This window comes from Gouania willdenowi, chromosome 21, assembly GCF_900634775.1.
Source record: "Gouania willdenowi chromosome 21, fGouWil2.1, whole genome shotgun sequence".
Taxonomy (NCBI): domain Eukaryota; kingdom Metazoa; phylum Chordata; class Actinopteri; order Blenniiformes; family Gobiesocidae; genus Gouania; species Gouania willdenowi.
The window spans coordinates 29,494,961-29,520,018 of NC_041064.1; the positions used below are offsets into that span (position 1 = coordinate 29,494,961).

General features: G+C 36.8%; 3 protein-coding genes across 6 annotated transcripts; 1 reads left to right on the forward strand and 2 right to left on the reverse strand.

Moving 5' to 3' along the window:
- Window positions 1-6,689: 6,689 nt before the first annotated feature.
- On the reverse strand, window positions 6,690-9,617 carry LOC114454971 (uncharacterized). Its single transcript, XM_028435946.1, has 2 exons — window positions 9,406-9,617; window positions 6,690-7,498 (listed from the first exon to the last, which is right to left on the reverse strand). The coding sequence occupies exons 1-2, from the start codon at window positions 9,432-9,434 to the stop codon at window positions 6,811-6,813; spliced, it is 717 nt and encodes a 238-aa protein (XP_028291747.1). The 5' UTR covers window positions 9,435-9,617; the 3' UTR covers window positions 6,690-6,810.
- Window positions 9,618-11,971: 2,354 nt separating this feature from the next.
- On the forward strand, window positions 11,972-17,300 carry LOC114454950 (uncharacterized). 4 transcript variants are annotated; one of them, XM_028435907.1, is made up of 4 exons: window positions 11,972-12,058; window positions 12,262-12,331; window positions 13,343-13,426; window positions 14,668-17,300. In XM_028435907.1, the coding sequence occupies exons 3-4, from the start codon at window positions 13,352-13,354 to the stop codon at window positions 16,606-16,608; spliced, it is 2,016 nt and encodes a 671-aa protein (XP_028291708.1). In that variant the 5' UTR covers window positions 11,972-12,058; window positions 12,262-12,331; window positions 13,343-13,351; the 3' UTR covers window positions 16,609-17,300. The 4 variants fall into 4 exon arrangements, with proteins under 4 accessions (XP_028291708.1, XP_028291710.1, XP_028291709.1 ...); XM_028435909.1 differs by lacking the exons at window positions 11,972-12,058; window positions 12,262-12,331 and adding an exon at window positions 12,549-12,562; XM_028435908.1 differs by lacking the exons at window positions 11,972-12,058; window positions 12,262-12,331 and adding an exon at window positions 12,574-12,787.
- Window positions 17,301-17,627: 327 nt separating this feature from the next.
- Window positions 17,628-19,718, reverse strand: LOC114454959 (uncharacterized). Its single transcript, XM_028435929.1, has 2 exons — window positions 18,877-19,718; window positions 17,628-18,505 (listed from the first exon to the last, which is right to left on the reverse strand). The coding sequence occupies exons 1-2, from the start codon at window positions 19,696-19,698 to the stop codon at window positions 18,170-18,172; spliced, it is 1,158 nt and encodes a 385-aa protein (XP_028291730.1). The 5' UTR covers window positions 19,699-19,718; the 3' UTR covers window positions 17,628-18,169.
- Between the last annotated feature and the right edge of the window lie 5,340 nt (window positions 19,719-25,058).

Below are 25,058 nucleotides of genomic sequence, written 5' to 3' on the forward strand. Positions count from 1 at the left end.
CAAACTGCCAGCAGAGCTGAAGTCAGCATCACATGTGAACATTTTTAAATCAAAATTAAAGGCACTTTTTTTCTCTGCTGCATATGATTGAGAGAGAGATTTTTTGTCTTGTTGATGTCATGATGATTTTACTGATGATTTTAATTGATTTTACTGATGATTTTAATTGATTTTACTGATGATTTTAATTGATTTTACTGATGATTTTAAATGTTCTTATTCATTTTAAACAATTGAATGTTTTATAATGTAAAGCACATTGAGTTGCCTTGAGTATGAAATGCGCTATACAAATAAATTGGCCTTGCCTTGCCTTGCCTTACCCATCCATCCATCTATCTATCTTGTGTAAGCACATCATTCCTCTATAGATGTAATGTACTATCGGACAAATTGCCACCATTCCAAAATGGTCACCCTGTCAGGTTCTGTTTAGTTTTCTTTGTGTTTAGCCCTTGTGGTTCTTTTAGTTATTCCGAGTCTTAGTTTATCCTGATTTTCGAGTATCTCCTGTGTTTACTCTTGTCTTTGTGTTTCCAGGTATTCCTGCTCATGTCTCCACCTCCCGGTGATGTCAGTGTGTTTGGGTTCTGACTTCATGTTTTCCACCCAGGTGTGGCCCATTCTATATCAAGCTTCCCTCACTATTTATCTGAGTTCTTGGACACAGTGTGATTGCTAGATCATTGTCTTACATGTCTTATGTTAACCTCCTCGTGTCCTGCAGGTTTTGTTCCCTGCTCCCAGTTTTCCACACCCTGTTAATGCACCGCTCTAGTGGGCTGCAGCAGGCGATGCGGTGTCTACGTATATCAGAGGTCCTTAATCCTGGTCCTCAAGGGCCACTCTCCAGCATGTTTTAGATGTTTCCCTCTTCCAACACATCTGATTGAAATGACCAGGATCATTATCAGGCTTCTGCAGAGCTTGATGATGAGTTTTTCATTTGAAAACCATATAACCATATAAGCTTAGCTTATATGGTTGAAATTTAAAAAATAACCATTTGGTTTCCTTTGCACATCAATGTATGTTTAACTAATATAAATAATCAACTTATGATAACAAATCCACACTCTTTAAGAAGAAAAAAAAACTATTGACGTCACTGGTGTTTTATGAGATTAGATGTGATCCCTCTTTTGTGTGTATGCAAACTGTAAATATTGTTTGTACATTGTTAATATCTCTGTAAATTAAATGAAAAAATGAAGAAAAAAGGTCGCTCTGAGTCCGTGCGGAAGTCCTTTGGCTCCTATAGCTGGTGACAGCGCCTGCACAGTGGATCTCCTATTGTTTTATCGTCTCTGCTTCTTTTAAAGCCAAATTAGTTCCAAATGGGACTTTTGGAGTTTGGATTTTTTAGTAAAATTAATGATGCCGTGGCAGACTCACCGCTGGGGCCTGGTGCTTCTGCCATGTGTTGTCTCGTGTTTGTGACTGTAACCGTTGTGTAGAATTTCTAGTATAGTAGGAACCGTTATAATGTGGTACCGCGGGGTACCGTAGGTATCGTGCAATTGGACTCAAGGAGGCAAAGATGAGGTCAAAGCATTTTACTGACATAACAAAACAACACGCTTCTCACACAAGTACCGTTACTCCCCTTAATGACCTGCTGTCAGTCTGTCATACAAATATGGGACAAAAACATGGGTGATATTTATATATAGATCTATTTATCAATCTGTGTCTTAATAGTACATAAATTACAAGTTCTAAATAAAATCCACATGAACCAAATTCAAAGTTGGAGCCTTTTAATACCTGAAGTCTCAGGGCATTAACGTGGACATGAAAAATAACATTTAAATGAAAAAAATAGATATAAGATAAAAGCTTCTTTAAAAATATAAATAAGTGATAAGTCAACAAATAACTAATAACAATATTATATTAGCATTGTGCTGAGTTTTCACCGTGTTTGTCCATGTTGTGAAATGGCTGGATCAGCTTTTTCTGTAAAAACCACCTGCTTCCCTTTTGGCCTCTTTAATCTGGCAGGTTTATCTTATGTAGCCACCAGAGGTATAAAGAGTACTGATATATCCTACTCAAGTAGAAGTACTGTTATTTGAAAGAAATGGCCCTGATTATCTCGGTAGGTACTTTGAACATGTTTTAATCAAGTTAAAAAAGTTTAGTTGTTCTCTAGTTCGATTGCAGAAAAACTAAATGACAAAAAAAAAAAACACTTACAAAGCTGCTTTCTCCTTTCTTACCACATGGTGGCAGTCTAAGCACACATCTTACTGAGCTCAGAAAATGTCTTTTGATACAATGTGGACCGACCTGCATAAGAAGAAACCAAATCGATCAGGACAAATGATCATCTATTCTATATGTTCTTTGATATAAATAAATATGATCAATATAAATAGGCCATGTAAAAAATATTGTCCTCCAAAACAATTTAAAAGCTTTCTTTTTTTCAGTTTTTTAATAATTTTATAGGTAATAATATAGTACCCATGTTGACTTTTGGAAATATAATTGTATTTTGACATAACATAGTTATTGCGTTAAACTCTGCAGAAAAGCTTGGTGATTAGAAATCGCCTTCATTTTAAATCCACAAATGGATTGGATTTAGATAATCATCTGTAAAGCCATTATTAAACAATCTTCTGATAGGGCAATCTCTGTTAAAGTTGTAATATTGTAATTAAAATAAAATTGGTGTATAAAAACTGTCATTTACAATTTAACTAAATGCAAAACTGGGGAAGTATTTTACAGTTCTGTGGCTTACACATATGTAGTTAAAATAGGTTTCATATCATAACTTGTCCTCTTAAGGATCATTTTACCATTAAAAGAAAAAGAAAATCTAGGGCTATATACTGACACAAAAAATGTTCAGACGCCCACACCAAAAATATTAATGCTAATATTTTCATGAATAACAAAGCCTAACAAGGTAACCAAGTATTGAGACAGAAAATTCGATAAAAGATAATATTTTTTACTGTATTCTACAGCTGACTTAAGACATGGGTCAAAACCGACCTGGTATCATAACCGATTGTTACAGAAAACTGAAGTTTTATGGGGTTATTTATCAAAGACTCAGTAATTGTGATTAATTGTAATTTAACTTTAGTAATTCAGAACATAAATGTAATTGAATTTCAGCGGAAAATATGCTTCTAATTTTAATTGTAATTGGAAAAAATGCCCATCAACGTAATCATAATTGTGTTGTAATTGAACATGGATAATTGAATGCGTAATTGTATTTTTAAAATGTAATTGACTCCAACCCTGATTCAAGCTAAAGTTTACATGCACTAGATTTACAACCTTTTAAAATGATTGCAGTAACAAAGTGGTGAAGGGGTTTAGAAGATTCATTGAAAAGATAAAACTAACCTGAAAAAAACCAGCAAGACACTGTATTTATTACACAATATTTATTAACAACAATTCTAATTAGAAAATCAACTTTTTACACAAGAATGAGAATGAAGGAGATGTAAATAAAGTTTTCTCAGAGATTTCATCATCAGAGTCATCCCTCTGTTTAGTTCCCTCTGCAGATGTTGAGCAAAAGATGGAATGGAGGTCTTGTATCTCAGGGATGAAAGTTATGTAGATTTGTATGGGGGTACCAAGTGTAAAAATGTAGTATAAAAGTTGTAGCTAACACATTTTCATCATTTATCTCACTTTTCTCATATTTAGCATGTTCCTACATTTAACCACTTAGAGGTAAAAAAAAAAGCATTAAATCTAAATATTTAAATCTAAATGGTATATGTTATATCTAAATGTTAAATTCAATTCAACTCAACCTTAACTTTATTTATATAGCGCAAAATACAACAAAGTCATCTCAAAGCGCCGAACAAAATATAAAGTCCATAGTAAAAAAGAAGAAAGAACCCAACAAGATCCACATGAACAAGCATTTAGCGACAGTGGGAAGAAAAAACTCCCTTTTTTTTATAGGAAGAAATCTCCAGCGGAACCAGGTTCAGAGGTGGCAGCCATCCGCTTCAACTGGTTGGGTTAGTGAACAGAGGGACAAACAGAATAGGATAGAAAGAGAGTCCATCCGAGTGTTCCAGACTAGTTGACTCGCAAAATCTTATATCTAAATGTTAAATCTAAATATTAATTCTAAATCTAAATATTAAATTTAAATTTAAATATTAAATCTAAATACTAAATTTAAATTTAAATCTAAATTTAAATATTAAATTTAAATATTAAATCTAAATACTAAATTTAAATCTAAATATTAAATCTAAATTTAAATATTAAATTTCAATCTCAATCTAAATATTAAATTTAAATCTAAATATTAAGTTTAAATCTAAATATTAAATCTAACTATTAAATATTAAATCTAAATATTTAATATAAATATTAAATCTAAATTTAAATATTAAATCTAAATATTAAATATAAATGTAAATATTAAATCTAAATATTTAACATAAATATTAAATCTAAATTTAAATATTAAATATAAATTTAAATATTAAATATAAATTTAAATATTAAATATAAATTTAATTATTAAATATAAATTTAAATATTAAATCTAAATCCAAATATTAAATCTAAATGTAAATAGTATATGTTAAATCTAACTAACTGGTCAGTAGTATTTTAACAGCCAATCTTCAGCACGCCGTCCAGCATTTCCCACATGACTGACTATTTACAAAACACACCATCTCCTTCACCTTACTCTACTTTGCCCCACCAAAGCGCCTCTTCCAGCCACAGCTCCCCCTACAGGCTCCACCCGTTACTACATTCCTCTGCTCACACCTTTCCCATTCAGTCCATAATCACAGCTAGGCCCCCTAAACCCTACAAAAATGACACTAAACGCTAAACTAAAACGGCCCAATCCCATCCTCCGTCCACTCCCTCGTTCCTCACAGCCACCCTCAACGCTGAAAATACTGAAACTGGCTCTCCTTAACACCCGTTCACTGAACAATGAAGCACTTATCCTACATGAATTCATAACAGACAATAACCTGAACTTCCTCTGCATCACTAAAACCTGGCATAAACCTCTGGACTATTTCTCACTAAACCAAGCCACTCCACCGGTTACACTTACATTGAACAGCCCCATCTCACTGGCCGGGGCGGTGGCGTAGCCTCAGTCCATAAAAAAGCCCTCAACATCAGCACCATATCCACAACATCCTTTCAGTCATTCTGAATCCCTTGCTTTACTGGACTGCCACAACTTCACTCAGCAAGTCAACTTCCCCTTACACACCCATGGCCACACCCTAGATTTAGTCTGCTCCACCGGTCTCACCATCCAGTAACTTTCCAGTACTGACCTCTGCATCTCCGATCATCTGGCTATCACCATGGACCTCCACCTCCCCCTCCCCACCCTCCACTCCAACGACAAGCAAACCATTTGTTTTAGAAACCTGAAATCCATCTCTCATGATTTTTCCACTTCTCTTCTTAACCTTCTGTCTGCCTCCCCCCCGCTCTCTGATGACCCCACGGACCTTGTTAATCATTACAATAATTGCCTCTCCTCCTGCCTCGACCAACTTGCCCCCTCCAAAACCAAATTAGTCTCATTTACACACACCGCCCCCTGGTACACCCCCAACCTCAGAAAACTAACAAACCACAAACGCCAACTTGAACGTCTCCACATAAAAAAAAAGTTTTAACAGTCCATCTCCAAGCCTACTCCGATCACCTTCAACTATACAAAACTGCCCTGAACACCGCCCGCTCTAACTACTACTCTAACCTTAACCTAAATGTTTCACACATATGCTAATTGACCCCACCCCTTGGAACCTCAACCAATACACAAGCAGAGACACACACAGCCGCTCCCACCCACCTCTTCACCGATGCCTGCCTGGGTGATATGTATGGCTGGTTCTCTCCCGGCGGTGGAGATCGAGTGCATATCACCCAGACAGGCATTGGTGAAAGGGTGTGTGGGAGCGGCTGTGTGTCTCTCTGCTTGTGTAATGGTTGAGGTTACAAGGGGTGGGGTAAATTAGCATATGTGCGATATATTTAGGTTCAACATTTAGATTTAGATTTAATATTTAGATATAAGATTAAGCATTTAGATATGATATATAACATTTAGATTTAGATTTAAACATTTAGATTTAACATAGGGGTGGGCGATATGGGAAAAATATATCACGATTTTTGTTTTAGTGAAATCACGCTCGCGATTTTATCACGATTTTTTTCACTCAAATCATTTAGACTATTTTAAAGTTATTTTAATAAAACCTTCTTAAAATCATCGCCTTAAATAAAAAATAGGAATAAAAGATAATTTAGGACAAGGTAATTACAAAACAAGTTATTTTAGTCCCAGTCTTTTTACTTTGTTTAACTAAAGTGGTGTAGCATTAGCATTAGCAACACTTGCTACATAACAAGGCAGCATATCAGTCTAGTGATTTATATTTGTTATTGAGGAAACACAATCATATTAATAAAATCCTACTTTAAGCAGTGTTTGAACGCCTCATTTCACACAGTTTAGACAATCATATTCTTTACAAGATAAAATGTTACTGCTTTGGTTACATTAGGCCTGTGTGATATGGACCAATATTCATCTCTCTATTTTTTTCCTCAATATGGCAATAGGTGATATAAATTCCATTATTATTATTTTTTTTTTCAATAGTTTTACAAGAAAAACAATAATGGGTAATTTTTACACTTGGCACCTCATAGATTTGCGTGGGCAGTAGATAAGCAGTATTGTAGAAAAGGGGTGGGGGGTACCACCAGGTGACCACAACCAGCCCCTCCTCCTCCTCCTCCTCCTCATGCTTAAGGCCAGCTGATTGGTGTAATGTTCTTTTTATGTCCAGAGACGGTTGTTGTGCTGCTTTTTGTTGCTGAGAATGTCCTTATTGGCATCGTTGCCCCAGAGATGGTCCTTGTTGGTATTTTTGACTCCTTTAGAAAGTTCTGGAGGGTGGAGCGGATGCTTGACAAGAATAAGTGGTTTCCCTCATCAGAGAAATGAACTCCGTCTGAAATAAACAGTGATCGTTTGTAGAATCGCAGGAGAGGATGTTCAACAACGTCTCCTTTGAAACAGACAGACGTCCTCTTGACAAAATGATTGATGGTTTTTCTGTCCCTGATGATCTGGGACAGCTTCCCGTACCTCCAGGATCTGCGTTCATTAATGGAGGAGAAGATGATCTTCATTGCAGGGAATTTAATGTGCAATTTGGTAAAGTCCTCTTTAATAGTGTAGGCCAGACTATTTGCACTGTTTATGCCCAGGTTGTTTCCTCCAGCGTGAACCAGGAGGATGTCAGGGGGTCCCTGGGTGGAAAGCTGACCATAAAAACAAGGCAGAACTCCTTCCCACCTCATCCCTCCTTTTCCAAACCAGTGCACGTTGGCATCCAGTCCCAGATTATCTCCAAAAAACTTTAGTGCAGCCTCCTCGCCCCGCCGGATGTAACTGGAGCCGATTATCCACACTTTGTCCTTTTTCTGTGATCTGTAACGTAGACATGGAATCAGGTTAGGATTCATGAAAATAAATACAAAAAAGTACTCATCATTGTCGTTTAGCCTGTCCAGGTTTTATCATCATATTAGCTGGAAGTGTGTAGTTCCAGTTACGAGTTAAGCCTCACTTCAGATTGAAGATTCTAATTAAAAGTCAGCTCTGAGATTCTTTTTCTCTCCAATGGCTACAGGTCATTACTTCATACAGTATAAACCAGTGGTTCTCAAACTTTTTTGACTCAAGTACCCCTTTTCTCTTATTTCTGAATCCAAGTACTCCCTTTTATCCGACTACAACATTTTATTCAGAAGTCTGTGAAAAAACAACTATAAAGCACAATGATGGAAATAATGAGTGATAACACACATTTTAAAGAATCTCATTTTGTAAATAAATAGAATGAAACAGTATTTAGTGCCTCCTGAATAGATTTATTTCTATAGATTTTACCATATACGATCATCTCCCTCATCACGTGGGACCAAGACTGACCCTTGTATTTTCAGTTCATGTTCTAATGATTAGAACATGAACTGAAAATAATAATAATTAATATTAATAACTAATAATAACTAATCAATATCATTTCTTACATCATTTTGTCTTTTTAGTGTCTATTTTGTTGTTGTTTGTCTGTTCTTTTTTATTATTCACTATATTTTTCTCTTATTTTGTGTGTCTTTCAGTGTTGGTAACGTTACTTTAAAAAAGTAATATTATATAGTAATTATAACTATTAATATTAGTTATAGTACTCACTACTTGATCCAAAAAGTAACTGAGTTAGTAACTTAATTACTCTATAATAAAAGTAACTCATTAACAAGGAAAGTAACTATTTGCAATACTTAAAAAAAAAAAAATAATAATAATAATCGTGTGTCATTGTGAGGTACTTCATTAAATTCTAGTTACTTACAACGGATGTGGACAAAGTCTTCACTCCTGGATATAAAGTACACTTCACATGCACGTTCTTACCTTTGACCACAATTAAATTAAAGTAGTGTTTGTATCGCCACCTTAAAAATAACAACTTTTCATTTGAATGCTCCACGCTAGCCATCTCTGCTTCTTCATCAAATCTTTAGTGGTTTTGTGTGTGCTGCCACATGTGTAAAAACACTGTCTCTGATTGGCTGCCATGAAACATGACGCCGTCTTAGCCAATCATAATCGCTCACCTTGTTTTTAACCCACCTCCTCACTATAGCTGCATATGAAGCCATAGGAACTTTCTGATCACAGTTTATTCAATCAATACATGTAACTCACCGCATTTAATGTTCATTAACATTAACGGAGTTGTAATGGCGTAAAAAGTTTATCAGTTAGATTACCCTGTTACTGAAAAACAAACGCCGTTATTTTAAACGCCGTTATTTCAAACACTGGTGTATTTGTTGTTGTTTTGTGTGTTAGCTGGTAATAGTAAGTCATTTTCTCTCTTAGTGTGTGTTTGTTTGTCCTTTTGCATATTTTTGTCATATTTTGTGTGTTTTTAATGTCGTTTTGTGAGTTTCCGGTAAAATTTAGTATGATCATTTTTAACTAGAAACAAACCTCATAAAACCTCATATTTTCAATGGTTTCTATTGTTAATTTTACTCTATCTCTCTCAAGTACTCCCTGTAGTGCCATTGCCTACCCCCTAGGGGTACACGTACCCCCATTTGAGAAACACTGGTATAAACCATACGTTTTCATTATTTCTCCAACATGTGGAGTCTTTCTGATTGACATAAAACTACAAAACATTTGGAAGTGAGGCAGGACCATTTTCTAAATAAATATTTACAAAATTAAGAAGGAAATAGCTATAAATATTTGATTTTAGCCCTTCCCAAGAAATAAATATAAATTAAAAAAAAACGAATTCATTAAAAATGTCTTACCTCTCAAGCTGATGCTGCTGGGCCGTCATTTTTTCATCCAGTTCGTCCAGTTTCCTGTTTCCACTGGTAGAAATGTGGTTTCACCACAAGATGTCGTCTGATCAACACAGTTGTAGAAAATTTGTTTGAAGAGCTCCACAAAAATGGTGCTGTTACTCACAGAGATGATGAGCAACTGAATATAAAAGTGGACTGTTAGTAATGGACAGTTAGGCTTGTTCCCCAGGCAACCCAACCTCTCATCTGATTGGTCAACACAGTTTTTTCAGCTCAACAATTGCGTTTAAAGGAAAACAAAACATTTCAGAAAACAAAATGACAAATAATTCATTTTAAACAAACAAACAAACAAACAAAGCAGTTATTGCGATTTTACAAATAAAAACATTTTTTTGGAGGGGGGGCAAAAAGGAAAAAAAAAAAAAAAAATCACAATTTTTTCTTTGTAAAATCGCAATCACTGTTTTTTTTTTTTTTTCAGACCATTTAGATTATTTTAAAGTTATTTATCAATAAAACAAACCATTTCACCAACTTTAAATATTGCCCTAAATGGAAAAATTGGATACAAGACAATAAAAAATCATGTAAGCAATTTATCAAACTGGTTCTATGTACAATTTACATCAAACAAAAATGTCGACAAGTTATTTTTAGTGACACAACCTTTTTACTTAGTTTAACTAAAGAAGTGTAGCATTAGCAACACTTGCTACATAACAAGGCAGCATATCAGTGATTTTTTTTTTTTTTTTTTTTTTTTGAGGTTACACTTATGTTAATAAAATCCTACTTTAAGCCGTGTTTCGGACCCCTCATTTCCCACAGTTTGGACAATTACATGCTTTACAAGATAAAACATTACTGCTTTGTTTACATTAGGTCTGGGTGACATAGACCGATATTCATATCTCTATATTTTTCCTCAAAATGGTGATAGATGATATAAACTTATTTTTATTTTATTTTTCAATATAGTTTTACAAGAGAAAGAATAATGGGTGAAAGTCAGTGGATAAAAATGTCACAAAAAGCCTTTTATTAATCACTAGCAGCACATTATCAACATTTTGTGTCACTTTTGATTTTTTCCTTTATTAAGGCTGAAATGTATGATTTAATACTGTAGTGTTGCTAAACCACATTCAGAACGTTGTCTCTTTAAGAAGTGTGTAAACAGTCCCAGAACCCATAAACAAGGCAGAACAAATGTAGTATATACAATGTAGTGAATGAGTGTGTGTCAGGGTCATTATACTTTTTGAAATGTAATTTGTTTTAAAAAACTGACCGAAAGACTGATTTTTATTAGGCCGGACTTTGTTCTTCTTTTTTTGATGAGACGCTCAAAGACCTTTTTTTTTTAAAAAAAAAAAATGGAGCCCGGGGGCCCACCTCTCTTTCTGTAAATTTCCAAATTTATGGGGAAATAGTTTTGTGATATATCGATTCAAAGGCAATTCCAGATTATGATTTTATGTTGCACAATTTCATTTGTTTTATTCGGTGGAACTGAGTCATTTGACTGAATTCTCAGGAAAGTGGTACGTGCTATTCTGCACTGAGATGTTCCGCAGGCCCAGCCATAGTTAATCCGAATTTGTTCATCAACATTACACATTATGTCTTCTCTCACCATCCATCATAACACTCATTGTATCTCTTTGAATTACTGTAAACAAATATTGATAGTTATTTTCCTCTTTTTTATTGTTTCGTTTCTTGATATAATTTTATAATTAAATGTTTTCATCAACCAATTAATGAACTTACATTGAACTAAAAGTAAATAGTAATGACAAATCGTTATTAGTTTATACTTAAATCTTTTTACGATAATGAGGTGGGGGTTTTTTTTACCCTATTGTTCCCGTAAGGAATTATTATTATTATTATTATTATTATTATTATTATTATTATTATTATTATTATTATTATTATTACGGTTATTGGCACTTTACTTTGATTTTTTAGTCCAAAATGGGGACGTTCAAATTTAAATGGATTATTTCACCTGTTTGAGGCTAAAAGTTGATATTAATGACTCCAAAGACATTTCTTAAACAAATTAGTAACTAAGTTTTATGATTCACCTTTAGACATGTGTTTTATGCCTAAGTTTTATCACAATTTATACCTTTGTTATGTTTTGCAAAGCTGCAGTAGTAAAGAAAACACTAGAACAAAATGATAGGATGCTTGGACTTTTTAAACAAGTTTATTCCATCACATTCTTTCCTAGAAATAAATAGGTCATTTTATCACAAAGGACATCAGGTGACATGAGAACATCTCTAATAGTAAAAATACAATACTTCTGACCATGTGTAGTGTTCTTTTTTAAATACACAATTAAATACAGGTGATACAAACTATAACAGTCTAAAGTACAAAAGTACGGAGCCCCAGACATGACATGGTAAAAAAAAATATTAACTCGTGCGCACAAAATACTAAATTGTGGCCACGAAATAAGTATAACGTGCGCACGAAATACTAATTCGTGCGCACAAAATACTAATTTGTGGCCACAAAATAGGTATAATGTGCGCACGAAATAATAATTAATAATATTAATAACATTCCTGGACAGCTGGGGAAAAAAATCGAGCGCACCTTCTCAAGAAACTGCAGCCTACTTGAAGTCCTTAAGGTGAGTGTCTTTTCTTTTTCTGTTCACGTCAATATCTTGTTATCCCGCATTTTGGCAGTTATTTAGGCTTATGTTTAATACTTTGTTACAACGGGTAGCCTATCTGCTGACGTCTCACAAAACTTACAAACTTTTTATCCTCATCCTGTTACTACACGTTGGTTTGTTGTGCTAATAATGTAGCCGTAAACTCGTGCCTGCAGGAGCTGCAGTCCTGGCGTGGACACACATGGCACTTCTCAAGCAGAGCTGAGGCGTGTACTACTAAGCGAGGTATGTTGAGCATAAAGCCAGAGTTTTCCGTGTCACAGGTGTCTCTCTTTTAAAACCATGCTAACTCAGACCGTGACACCGGTGTGCTACGTTTTTTAATGATTATTTTGGCATGTGTAGCGCATGTTACTAAAACTGCTTTTATTTTGAAAACTTTCCGGCCAACCACTGTTTGCTAGCTTCAAGACGGGGTCATAGTTGTTTTAGTTCCGGGTGATCGGCAACCCAGTCGTAAGCTCCTACCGTGAACCGGCACTAAAGTCCCAAATTAAATGACTGGATGGACACTGAATCATCTTCCCTTAATAATATTTGGGGAGCTTTTAGGCTGAAGTGGACAAATGCTCAACTCATTGTATTCAGTCAAACTCAATTCATGCATAATAATATGAGTCTATAGAGTTTTGTTTACAACCTTGTCTTTGCTGGTTTGGAGGTGGTCACCATGGTGTGTGTGTAAGAGAGATATATAATTGAATATGTATATATTATATTATCACATTATATGGATAAATGGTCTTACCGTGGGCACAATTGTGTATTTGAATAAACGTTATATGTCATTAAACACTGAAAAACATCTCTAGCAATGGTCTTTTGACATTCACTTTCTATATTCAAGATGGGAATTGTGACACTGTGGTCAGCTCTCCCAAGATAAGCATCTTTAAAGTATTGGAACAGCATATTATTTTTTTAATTGGTTACTCTCTTCCACATAGGCTGCAACACCTTATTTTAATGAATTTTAATTGAAACAGTACAAAGTGCAGATATATCCTCTTGTATATTGTGTGCTTTCTCATATTGTATGGTGGTGGGCCACTATGCTAGGACTGCTCCCCAGGGATAGGTTAAATTGCAGAGGACACATTTCAATATATGTGTAACAACATATACATGACCAATAAAAGCTTAAAGCCCAATTTAATTTTTTTTTAATTTAATAAAATTTTTAATTCATTCACAAATCTACTACTTGTTAATTAATTTTGTTTTCCTGTGGTTTAGTGATCAACTATGGATACTCAGCTGCGAGAATTTTTGATGGAGCGCAAACTTGAAGATGTGATCCAGAAACTTGAAGATGAAAATGTAAGGGAGGGGTGTGTGTGTGTGTGTGTGTGTGCGTGTGTGTGCGTGCGTGCGTGCGTGCGTGCGTTGAAATTTTGTGTAGAACATGGTCAGACCAGAACAGATTGGCTAAATGCACAAATTCAGATGCACAATCTAAAAAATTTACGTTTTCATTTTTAATGTAATCAAATGTACAAAAAATCAACTGTTTACACATTAATTTAAAATAGTTCTCAGTCATCTCATGCTGAAAAAATATCTGCATCATTATCAAAAGCTAATGTTATCAAAAGTAGTTACATAAAATGAGGTGAAACATTATATTGCACTAGAAATATGGACTTAGTTACATTTGAAGCCACACGGACTTGTGCGTCACGCAGCTGCTGCTGTGATCACTCAGATGCTGCTGCACGATTAATTAAAACTCTGACAGCCACAGACTTCTGTCCACATTGGTCACAGTGATTCAACTATTTTCATATTATATCCAACATAAAGTCACAATTTGATCCACTACAAAGTGAAACAAGCTGGCATATGCAGATCAGGATGGACCACAAACTGTTCCCACGCATATATTAATGAGGCTCAGCTCAGGTCATTTTAAACTATTTATATTTAAAACTGTGTATTATGGAAGCCAATAGTTCTGTTTCACTGTAAACATCCCTCTGTATTAAAGCAGGACGCTCTGCGACCGCGTTATTTCCTCATATCTCCAGCGCATCTAACTCCATCACGCTTTACAGCGATGACGATGATGATGATGATGACGATGATGATCAAGGAGAGAGATTTTAACTGTGACTCGGACAGAATGCGGCCTATCCTCAGTCACACTACAATAATCTGATCAATGGTCTGATTAAATCAACCTGTTATACTGTTTATCAACGAAGACATTTCAAATTAAAAGTGAACTTTATAATTTTCAATGACATTCACAAGCATTGGGAAAGCTCCAGGTTCCGTGATTTCTAGACAGCCCAAAAAAATGACATCACCGCCTCCTTTCTTTCAACCCGCCTTCATTCACACATGTACGCTTTTTGGCTCTTTACGCGCGGTGGGCGTGTCAGCAGCTTGGACCGGAGAATACGCGTAGAAGAGAAGCGCAAAAAGGCGTTTAAGTCCAAACAGGAGAATAGAGCCCTATATTCTTAACTTCCTTTAAATATTCATTGGCATTCTATATTATGCATTAGTATGTTCTAATTCATTTATTTATTGACTTGGAGTATATTTTGTTTTTACAGATTGATGAAACTGTCATTCCGTTAATGACAGACAGTGACCTGGCAAAGTACATCCCCAAAGTTGGAGATAGAGTCTCCACTGTGGCCTTTTGCAGACAAGCAGCACTGTCGCAAAAATCACCATCCAGAAAAGAATCCATACTTTCAAAGCTACGACAAAGACTGTCTGGAGCTGACGGGATGCCTCCAAAAAAGAAATTATCTCAGTGGGCAGGAAATACAAATGCCAAACGGAAATTGAGACGAATTGAGGTTGGCTGGATGGATTTTGATGAGGAAGAGGAAAGGTACAAACAGGTGAGGGCTGTAAGTGGTGGAGGAACGAGGCATCTTTCTATTGACAAAGACGAAACAGTGGCAAATATCAAAGGTATTGCTGAAAATCTTTTTTTCCCAGAAGGCCAATCAAAAAAAAACAAAAGTCTTTCACACTATTCAACTCATATTGAGAGCTCACAGATACATGTTGAAGTGTCCAATACAGTAGACGAGTTGTATAGCCAAAGCAAAGTCAGAATGCTGCGACTTTATCTGTGCACCAAGAAGACAACAAGACAGCAGCCCTCAAGAGTGGAGGCAGGTGATCACGAAATAAGCCAACCATCAGTGGTAGATCTCACTGACAATGAACAGAGTCAGGCCATTGAGGATCTGTTCAGAAATTCAGAATCACCAAACCACTACGGAATTAATGATGGAGCTTCCACAAGTGATAATTTGGAACTGAACGACACATTACCATGGGATGGTCTGCTAACTCTGGACGAAAGCAAAGATTCTGATGCAATTATTATTATAAGTGGGGATGTAAGTTATGTAACAGTGGATGAACCAAACCTCGAAACACCCTTTCCAGAAAAAGAGGACGATGCACCTCATCAAACAGTGGATCTGTCACCGGTGCTTGCAGGGGAGGCCGGTGTTCCAGCTCAAGCACTTCCTGAACCACTATCTTGTCCTGTAACGCTGATCATAAGAAGAGGTCACTGTCTCACTGACTTGATCAGTGCCTTCAAGGACCCAAAAATTATTGCATCTGAGGTCAACATCAAAATGCATTTACCAAATGGAGAGCTTGAACAGGGGGAAGGAAATGGTGTTTTGCGAGACTGCCTGACAGAATTTTGGATGGATTTCTATGACAGCTGCACACTGGGAGTTGAGGTGAAAGTCCCCTTCATCAGGCATGACTTTCAGTGTGAAGAATGGCAGGCTGTAGCTAGAGTATTTGTAGTAGGGTGGAAACAAGCAGGTTACTTCCCAGTAAAACTTGCAATACCATTTCTCGAAGAAGTGCTGTATGGCTCGACAACCAGTAGTTTTAAGGATTCCTTTTTACTGTATGTATCACAAGAAGAAAGATCTGTCCTTCTGAAGGCTTTAGAGGACTTTAATTCAGTTGACACAGATGAATTGCTGGATATACTCGATGCACATGAATGCAAGCAAGTCCCCACCAAAGACACACTGCTCCCAGTTTTGGCACAGATTGGACACAAAGTAATAGTTCAGGCCCCAATGTATGTAATTAAGTGCTGGCGTCCTGTTGTGGGTTCTGTAGCTGGTTTACTACCACAAGAAGGACTGCATCATTTCATTACACAAAAAAAACCAACTGCAAAAACAGTGAAGGGGCTTCTAAATTTTCCAGAGGAGATGACAGCTGCCCAGTCAACAGTTTCTCGTTACCTGAAAAGGTACATCGGGGAAATTGATTGTAACCATCTTCAGCTTTTCCTGCGGTTCTGTACAGGGTCTGATCTCTTGGATAATGTCATACTAATTGAGTTCATAGAAACCACAGATTTCCTCCGTAGACCACAGTCCCACACATGTGGATGTGTACTAAAGCTGCCCATTGGTTACAACAGCTATCCAGATTTTCGCAGCGAATTTAACAACATTCTCACAAGCTCAATGTGGGTAATGGATGTGGTGTAGGTAATATAAACAATAACATGAAGGATGTGACAGCTCCTTGTTCGAATGGATGGTTTTGCTATTTGTAATATGTATGTCATTGTTGCTTTTTTTATGTTCAGCGTTGTATTTCATCTGCCTTTAAAGGGGTTGCTGTGTTCTTTCACAGTCAAATGGTAAGCTTAAAGGGATGGTTCGGGTTTTTTGAAATGGGGTTTGTATGAGGTATGTATGCTTAGTCGGTGTCTTACCTGCAGTAGACAGCACTCGGCGCTCTCCCAGTTTGCAGAAGCAGAGGGGAGTGCCGGGACAGAAGCAAAGCAATACATTGCTGGGGACGGGGACAGCAATATCGGAAAAAAACATCCTGTGTTACTCCGGTTAGTGCCACAAGAAATGACTACTTTATGAGCGGGTGAAGAGCTGAAAATATTCCAATTATAGCGTACAGTTACTGTTCTACAAACTGGGAGAATGCTGAGCGCTGTCTACTGCAGATACACTGACTAGGCATATGTACAGCTCCACTTCAAATACCAAAATCCAGTTGATTAAGCATGTTTTATATTATTATTACAGTGTTTTGTAGCAACCCCAGTAAAAAAAAAGGAAGTGAGCCTTGAATGATGTTTTCATGGTATTTAAAATATAGTCAGTTGTTTACATTAGTGGTTTACACTTTAAAGAAGTTTAAATATATACAAATAATTCTTATCCTGTTATTATGTACAAAATACAACCTGTTTTTCAATGTGGTGTATTTTGAAAACAGACCAATGAATAAACCATTCAAGTTTGTACTAAATGTTGATATCCTCTTGGTTACATTCAATACATCTTCACACTTGAACAATTCTAATGACACCACCCATAGTTACTTTCTAGCATTATAAATGTGCTGTGACTGATAATGGAAGACGATTATTCATCAAACATTCAATTGTTTTATTTTCTTCCATCATTATAAAAACAGAGGCTCAGGAAAAATACAGAGCATTGATGATACAACCATCATAATGATACACTATACAGTCGTCTATTTGGTTTTCTTGTCTAATTGATCATAATATTAGAATCATGATGTCATTGCCAGTCTGTGTGGTTGCTGTCTAGGGTGCTATTGTCCTTGTTATAAATGGTTAAATGGATATTTTTTGTGTTACCATTTAGGTGATGCCAATAAGAGATCAGTTTATTTTTGTTTGAACTTTACCCTAAAGCCAAATACCAAAAACATATAACAACCAAACTTTATGAACAACTTTTGAAGCTATTACAGTTTGACAAGTTTAATATTACTGAAGAATAATGACTCTAGCCCCAAAAGATAGATTTTGTCTAACTTGTTAAACTATTTAAGTTAAATATTTCTTATTTTGTAGCTAACTTTTGTTATCAATACTTAATGATGAGCTAATTTACTGAAAAATAGGTAAAATTGAAAAGTTATACAGTCTTTTCTGATTATTTTGGTTTAAACAAAGACACAAGATGATCACACAAATATAAAAAGTAATATGTACATTATGCTATTAAAAGAATGTACTAAAGTACCAAATGTACCTCACGATTTGTTGTCCATTCAAATAGCCTCAAATAACTGAGGACGAACCGTGTCCCTCAGATGAAAATATAAATCAAGTGCCTGGGACAAGGTAGATGGGAACTCCAAGCTTGATTCCCCCATTATTATTGTGCACAAATCAAACATGTCCACATCACATGGGACTGAACTAAAAAATGTGCACCTTTCTTTACATGTGGTCAAATCTTCAGTCAGTGGAACAAGACATTCTTCTGCACCCCAAAGGTGAGGGGCGATGTACATGACATCAGGTATCCCACTGGGCACGTTAGTGTTCTTGGAGGGCCTTATACGGTGAGCATTCCAAACACTCCGGATGTCATTTAATACCTCCTGTTGAAGAAACAATAATGATTAAGTCACAGCTGGTATACAGTGTATTTTTATACAGTGATTAGGGCTTACATTAGGTGAAATATAGTCCTCTTTATTCTCTACATGCCTTTGCAGTGGGTAAGAAAAAGTTTGTGTTAAGAAAATAAAAGTACCTTAAATAGCATTGTGATACATACAGTATGAACATTAACACTGTGTTTAAATATAGGAAAAGAAAACACTTTTTTTGTATTTATATTTAATTAAGTGTCTATTTGGCGTACCACTAGATGGAGCCTGCTGTGTTACGCATACCACAGTTTGAGAATCTGTGGTCTAAAGAATCAGTACATCACACACATGAACATAAACTCACAGTGGCTATTTACCTGAATGAATGGCATAAAACAGAACTGTGACAAGGCTTTGTCAACGAAATCCCCAGCGAAGAATCCCTCATCCTTCAGTTCTGCTAGAAGTGTGATCCAGGATTCGATTCCTTGTTTTCTCATCACTCCCCACCAGCTCTCAATTCTCTGGTTCGCGGTACTTGCTCCTGTGATGTAGCTTCTCTCCGCTGCTCTGTCATCCACGTCATTTCTCCGTAAATACCGCTGAATGTCTCTCACCACTACGTTCTCAGTGCCCATGTCAGTTCGTACGAGCCTGGGGCAGCCCCCACATCGCTCCACTGCGTCCACAAAGTACCCCCCGATAACTTTCGGGTCACTGTTAGTGAGGGCGGCCCGCAGCCAAATGATGTTGCGCGAGAACCCGTCAATGCAGCCATTAATGCATATCCCATATGGCTTCAGTTTGTCGTATGAGTCTATGTGCCACACAAAGTTAGGTCCCTGAGCAAAATATTGCCTCCTTCTGAGACGTCTGCTCTGACGAACGTGAGAACCGATGGGGTCCAGTAGAGAGAGGAGGATCCTGACGTCTTCTTTTCTGATAGAAATACCGTGTTGTTTACACTTTGTATACATCCACCGGTAACCGTGATCCTTTCCAGGGCCTTGCAGTTGGTCAACAATGAAATCTATCCCGGCGTCCAAGTCGTACCTCCGCCGGCAAAGCAGCCTGGCTCTCAATATTCTGTTTAAATGCCTCTCGGTAATAATGGTTCTTTGCAATGCCAGGCTTTTCAGAATGTCTTTGTAGCTCATTCCCAGCCTAAAATAAAACTCAATCATACTATCCCTGTCCATCGTGTAACTTTAGCCTCTCTCCTGCCTCTACCTTAAATACCTTAGAGAAGGTGCGCTCGATTTGCTCACCCAGCTGACCAGGAATGTTATTAATATTATTAATTATTATTTCGTGCGCACATTATACCTATTTCGTGGCCACAATTTAGTATTTCGTGCGCACAATTTAGTATTTCGTGCGCACAATTTAGTATTTCGTGCGCACGACTTAGTATTTCGTGCGCACGACTTAGTATTTTGTGCGCACGAGTTAATATTTTTTTTTACCATGTCATGTCTGGGGCTCCGTACAAAAGACCAGATAGGTCTTAAATGTGTTTTAGTCACGTCACCACGAGAATTTCTTGTGAGCACGGACTGAACGTTCTTCTCATGCAGACAAACTGGCTGTGTCGTGTGATTATGTTTCACTGACTGTGACGTGCAGCAGGTAAATCACTACAACATCCTAATATTATTCTGTTCGGAAGAGACAAAACGTATCGTTAGCCTCTCTGGTAGCTAACCTGATGCTAGTGTGTGTGCTCACGAATGTTTGAGTGCGTGTTTGTGTATGTTAGTGTGCGCGATACTTTTTTATTTCATTTTATCATTTTAAGCAGGGTTTATATGTGCTTTATATATATGTAACCAGGCGGTTAAAGTGTGGTCGTTTCCCACCGTCATATATCCCGTGAATGCATCATCCCCGTTTATCGGACGCTTTCTTAATCACACCCTCTGATTAGAAGGATTATAAGCAGGTGTGCATGCCGTAGTGTCTGCGTGTTCGGGGCTCCTAGGTTGTACTGTCGGGTGCTAAATGCTATCGATGGAGTTTGCATTGAGGGGGAAATGCTACTCTTGTGAGGCGCCCTGAGCCCCTGTGGGAACCGGGTTTCCAAGTGTGGAAGTTGGCCGCTGGTGTTTAAATAAGCTCTCAAATCATGTTTAAATAAGCTCTCAAATCATGTTTAAATAAGCTCTCAAATCATGTTTAATTAAAATTTCAAATCATATTTAAATAAGCTCTAAAATCATGTTTAATTAAAATTTCAAATCATATTTAAATAAGCTCTAAAATCATGTTTACTAAATTTGGCACCATGCACTTTGACTGAATGAAGTGAGGTTTAGCTGATTAGTTAGATTTTGTTGGTTTTTGTCTAACGTTTGGGTTGTTTTTGGTTGAGTTACTAACCTTAAGTTTGTTAATATTTTCATTTTCTAAACTTAACCTTGTTTGATAAAGTTTTGTTGGTGTTTTTGTATTTTTTTGTATTTTTGTATGTCAAGCTTTTAAACCACATCATGAAATAAAAGAAATATTTTTATTACGATTGTTGATGATAAATAAAATAACATATTTTGCTACCACCTTGGCCTCTGTTCATATTCTTGCCAGACTAATGCGGTGATATTTACTTCACCAAAAAGGGAACCCCTGCCTTCTTATTGGTTATATATAGACATGTACATAATGGTGGTAATAGTTTAAAGATAAAGTCTGGTCTGTAATGGAGTGAGGCTGGATTAATTACATTTAGACTGGGGTTAAAGTGACTTATCACATCTACTTAAATTTGTTTAAGTGTGTGTGTGTGTGTGTGTGTGTGTGTGTGTGTGTGTGTGTGTGTGTGTGTGTGTTATTTATTATCTTTGTCTCCTTGTTTATTTCTTTGTGTAAAAGGACACCATTAATCATCCTGATGGATCATTTGGTCCAGGAGGAGGAGTGGAAGCAACTATTTCCAGAGGTTGCAGAAGTTGTGCAGCTCTATCCAGATGTTTCAGATGTTGTGCACTGGGCGACTTACCCTGTGATGTCATCTCATGCTCCTCCTCCATCGTTAACAGACCTCCAAGTAAGAATCACTGAAACACATGGTGCCAATGTGGGCAACATCACAGCATACATTTGTTCATCCATTAAGAACAGACAGACCCTTCCTCCAGTGGCGGATGCTTTAAGACTACAAGGGAACCTCAGCTTCCCCTAAAATCAGTGGTCAAATATGTAGTGTTGTGTGTACATTTCATTGACTAAATATATGACAGAACACATGTATGTTTAGTTCAGAATCAGCTTCTTATAACAGGAAACTGACAGTGACAGCGTGACGTTCTTCATTCATTACCGCAGCGTCACAGTGTTAATAAACAGTGGTGAAGTTCAGCTTCAATTGACTTCAATGGGAGACGATTTAGGGGTTGATCCACTGCAGTCAAACTAGACGCTCATTGGATAAATGCTCGGTTATGACGCACTTAGTCCCGCCCATCGGACGCCGGGCTTCACAGGACGTCTATGGAGCAGTGGGCTGGATCTGTCTGTTCCGGACGCTGGAATAATGGATGATGATTGGATGATCTGTCTCAGGCTAATTCAATTTTGATTGACAGCGAAATGAGCCAATCAGAGAGTATGACGTTGTAAGCACACAGGCGGGTTTTTCAAATATTTCAGTCCGTTGCTCTGTGTTGACACGGAGACTTTGCTGATCCTCTCATAGCGAATTAACTTCTGACAAACCTAGTGTCTGTTTTTGGTGTTTGTGGAGACTGTTACTGCTTGTGTTGTGAGACTTTTGACCAAACACTCACACTCCAGCGCGAAGCAGCTACGCGCGTGCGTGTGTGATAATCTACAAATAGTTGTTGACAACAAAATGTGAATTCTACTAGAATTCACATTTAAATAAACAGATACATTTTCTGAAGTAGGCAGAAAATGAGCTTCCCCTGCATGAAAGACCAGCAGCCGCCACTGCCTTCCTCATGCTTCTACTGTATATGACTGTTGTTATAAACACAGTTTTTAATGGATTTATTTAGGTGTTTTTATCCAGTCCTTATGTGGCATTGGAATATCACCCAGTTTGGTTTCTTTGACAGACCAAAGCTGTGGTGTTTAGTTTTTTGGTGGATGGTTGATACCATGGTTGGGGTAAAAAAAAATCATGTAATTGATAATTAATGACAATTATGAAATAATTCTAATTGTAATTGTATTAGTATTTGGGAAGAAAAAAACAGTTGCTGTTGTAATCATAATCAAGTTGTAATAGTAATGGGCATGGAAATTCTTGAAAAACTGTCAGTGCTAAGGCACAAAAATGTAAAAATCTGGGAAAATGTGGAAGAACACCCACATTTCAGAAATATGGCTGTATATAGTAAATCATAAAAATAGAAAAATAAATGGCAACAACATCAAGGCTGATGCTGTTGCCACTGTTGATTTTGCTGTTAACGTTGCCCTTGTTGTTGCTGCTGCTGTTGCTGTTGAAGTTGCTGCTGATATTGCCCTTGTTGTTGTTTCTGCTGATGCTGCTGCAGCTGATGATGTTGCTGCTGATGTTGCCCTTGTTGTTGCTGCTGATGCTGTTGATGTTGCTGCTGACATTGCCTTTGTTGTTGAATCAGAAGACTCATCAGCTGTTCTCTATATTTTACGAGCATCAAGGACAGCAACGACATCTGCAGCAAGAACAACACGGGCAACGTCAGCAGCAACATCAACAGCAACAATGGCAACAGCAACAACAAGTTTAATGTCAACAGCAACATCAGCAGCAACAACAAGATCAGTGTCAACCACAGCATCAGCAGCAACAAAAAGGACAATACCAGCAGCAACATCAACAGCAGCAGCAGCAACAACAACAAGGGCAACATCAACAGGGGCAACTGTTGTTGTTGCTGTTGATGTTGTCATTGTCTTTGCTGCTGATGTCACTGTTGATGTTGCTGCTGACGTTGCCCTTGTTGTTGTTGCTGCTGATGCTGTTGTTGTTGCTGATGTTGTCCTTTTATATTTATCTTTTATACATGAAAATATATTTTTGTATTTATTTGTATATGTATCTAAATGTATAATAAAATACTATTTGAACTAAGTGGGAAAATGACTTGCTTTCTAACTCACACACACATCACAAAAAGGTATTAGAAGTCTATTTATTCAGAGTCAACAGAAAATCATTGACCAATGTCAATGTGTGTGAACAGATATTTTAACAATTACTTATATATTTTTTTTTTGGTGTTTTTGTTTTTAAAAAAAATCTATAAAGAAGGAAACTGGGTTTTCAGAAATAACTCAGGAGAAGGTTTTCAAGATGTACAGGGACCAGGACTTGTAATGAAAGTGGACAATATCATTTTCTATTGGATATAGCTGCTGAATAATTATTTTGGTATATTCAAAAGTCCAACCTTCTTTTTTTTTTAAAAAAAAATAAATTTTACAACCTATACGTTTCTGACCCTTCCTTACATGTGAGTATATAAGCTGCATGTGAAGTCCAAAAATGCTGATTCTCATGAAAATATGGGCCAGAAGAGGCTGGAAGGGCTCAGATAGTTAACCAGTGAAACTTACACACAGGCAGATTTCATGATTTTGAGGTTTGGGGGTTGAACATGTTTGGGCCTTCAGTAAACAACTTAGCAAATGTCTCAGCTCCATGTCATTTGATCAGCTTTGAGCTTCTGTATGTACTGTACATAGACTGTTCACATCACTAATGATTAGTCACACATATGCTTTGGTTTTTGGGTGACAGTCTCTTGAAAAATTACTATTAACTATTTTCAGTGGCCCATAACTAAATGTGGGAATGTAAGAAAAAAATCTGATCTCTTTTAATTTATAGTATAAAGAATAATCTTTTTTGGGATACAAAACAATTTTTCTTAATGCAACTTCTTCATTTTTATTTTTCAATTTTGGAGCTATTTCACCACTCACTATGGAGGGTTTTCACAGCGCGTCATCACCACATAATCAAACTGGAAGTCGCCATATTGGAGGTACTCAGCAGGTAAATAAAGCAGATCCCGAGCGTGGAACGTGGAAGAAAATGGTGAATTATTGCCGTGTTTTTGGCTGGACCAATCAGTCAGACCGTAAAAAACATTTGGAGTTTTATAGACTGCCAAAAGATATAACAAATCAGGGAGAACAATGTCAAAAGTTATCAGAGGGAAGGAGGCGCTTGTGGTTCGCTAAACCAGAATCTACGAGGCAAAAATCTGGACAACGTCCACATTTGTTTGGCCCATTTTTTGTCAGGTAAGTGAATTGTTGATAACTAAGTTTCTTGTGTGATAATAAGAATATAATTCATATTAAGCTACTGCATCTGGCATTATTGATATTTTTTTACATATAAAGTACCAAACGTGGCCCAGCTGTAACATAATTGGGCCAGTTCTGGCTGAAATATGGCAAGTTAGCATCCACTAATCTTAATGTGAGCCTAAAGTGGCCCACATACCCACTGAGCAAGCAACGTCTATGGACGTCTAAGACGTCGGCCAGTCCAGGCCATAATCTGGACGTCTATATCACAACCAGATTTAGTGAATAAATGACA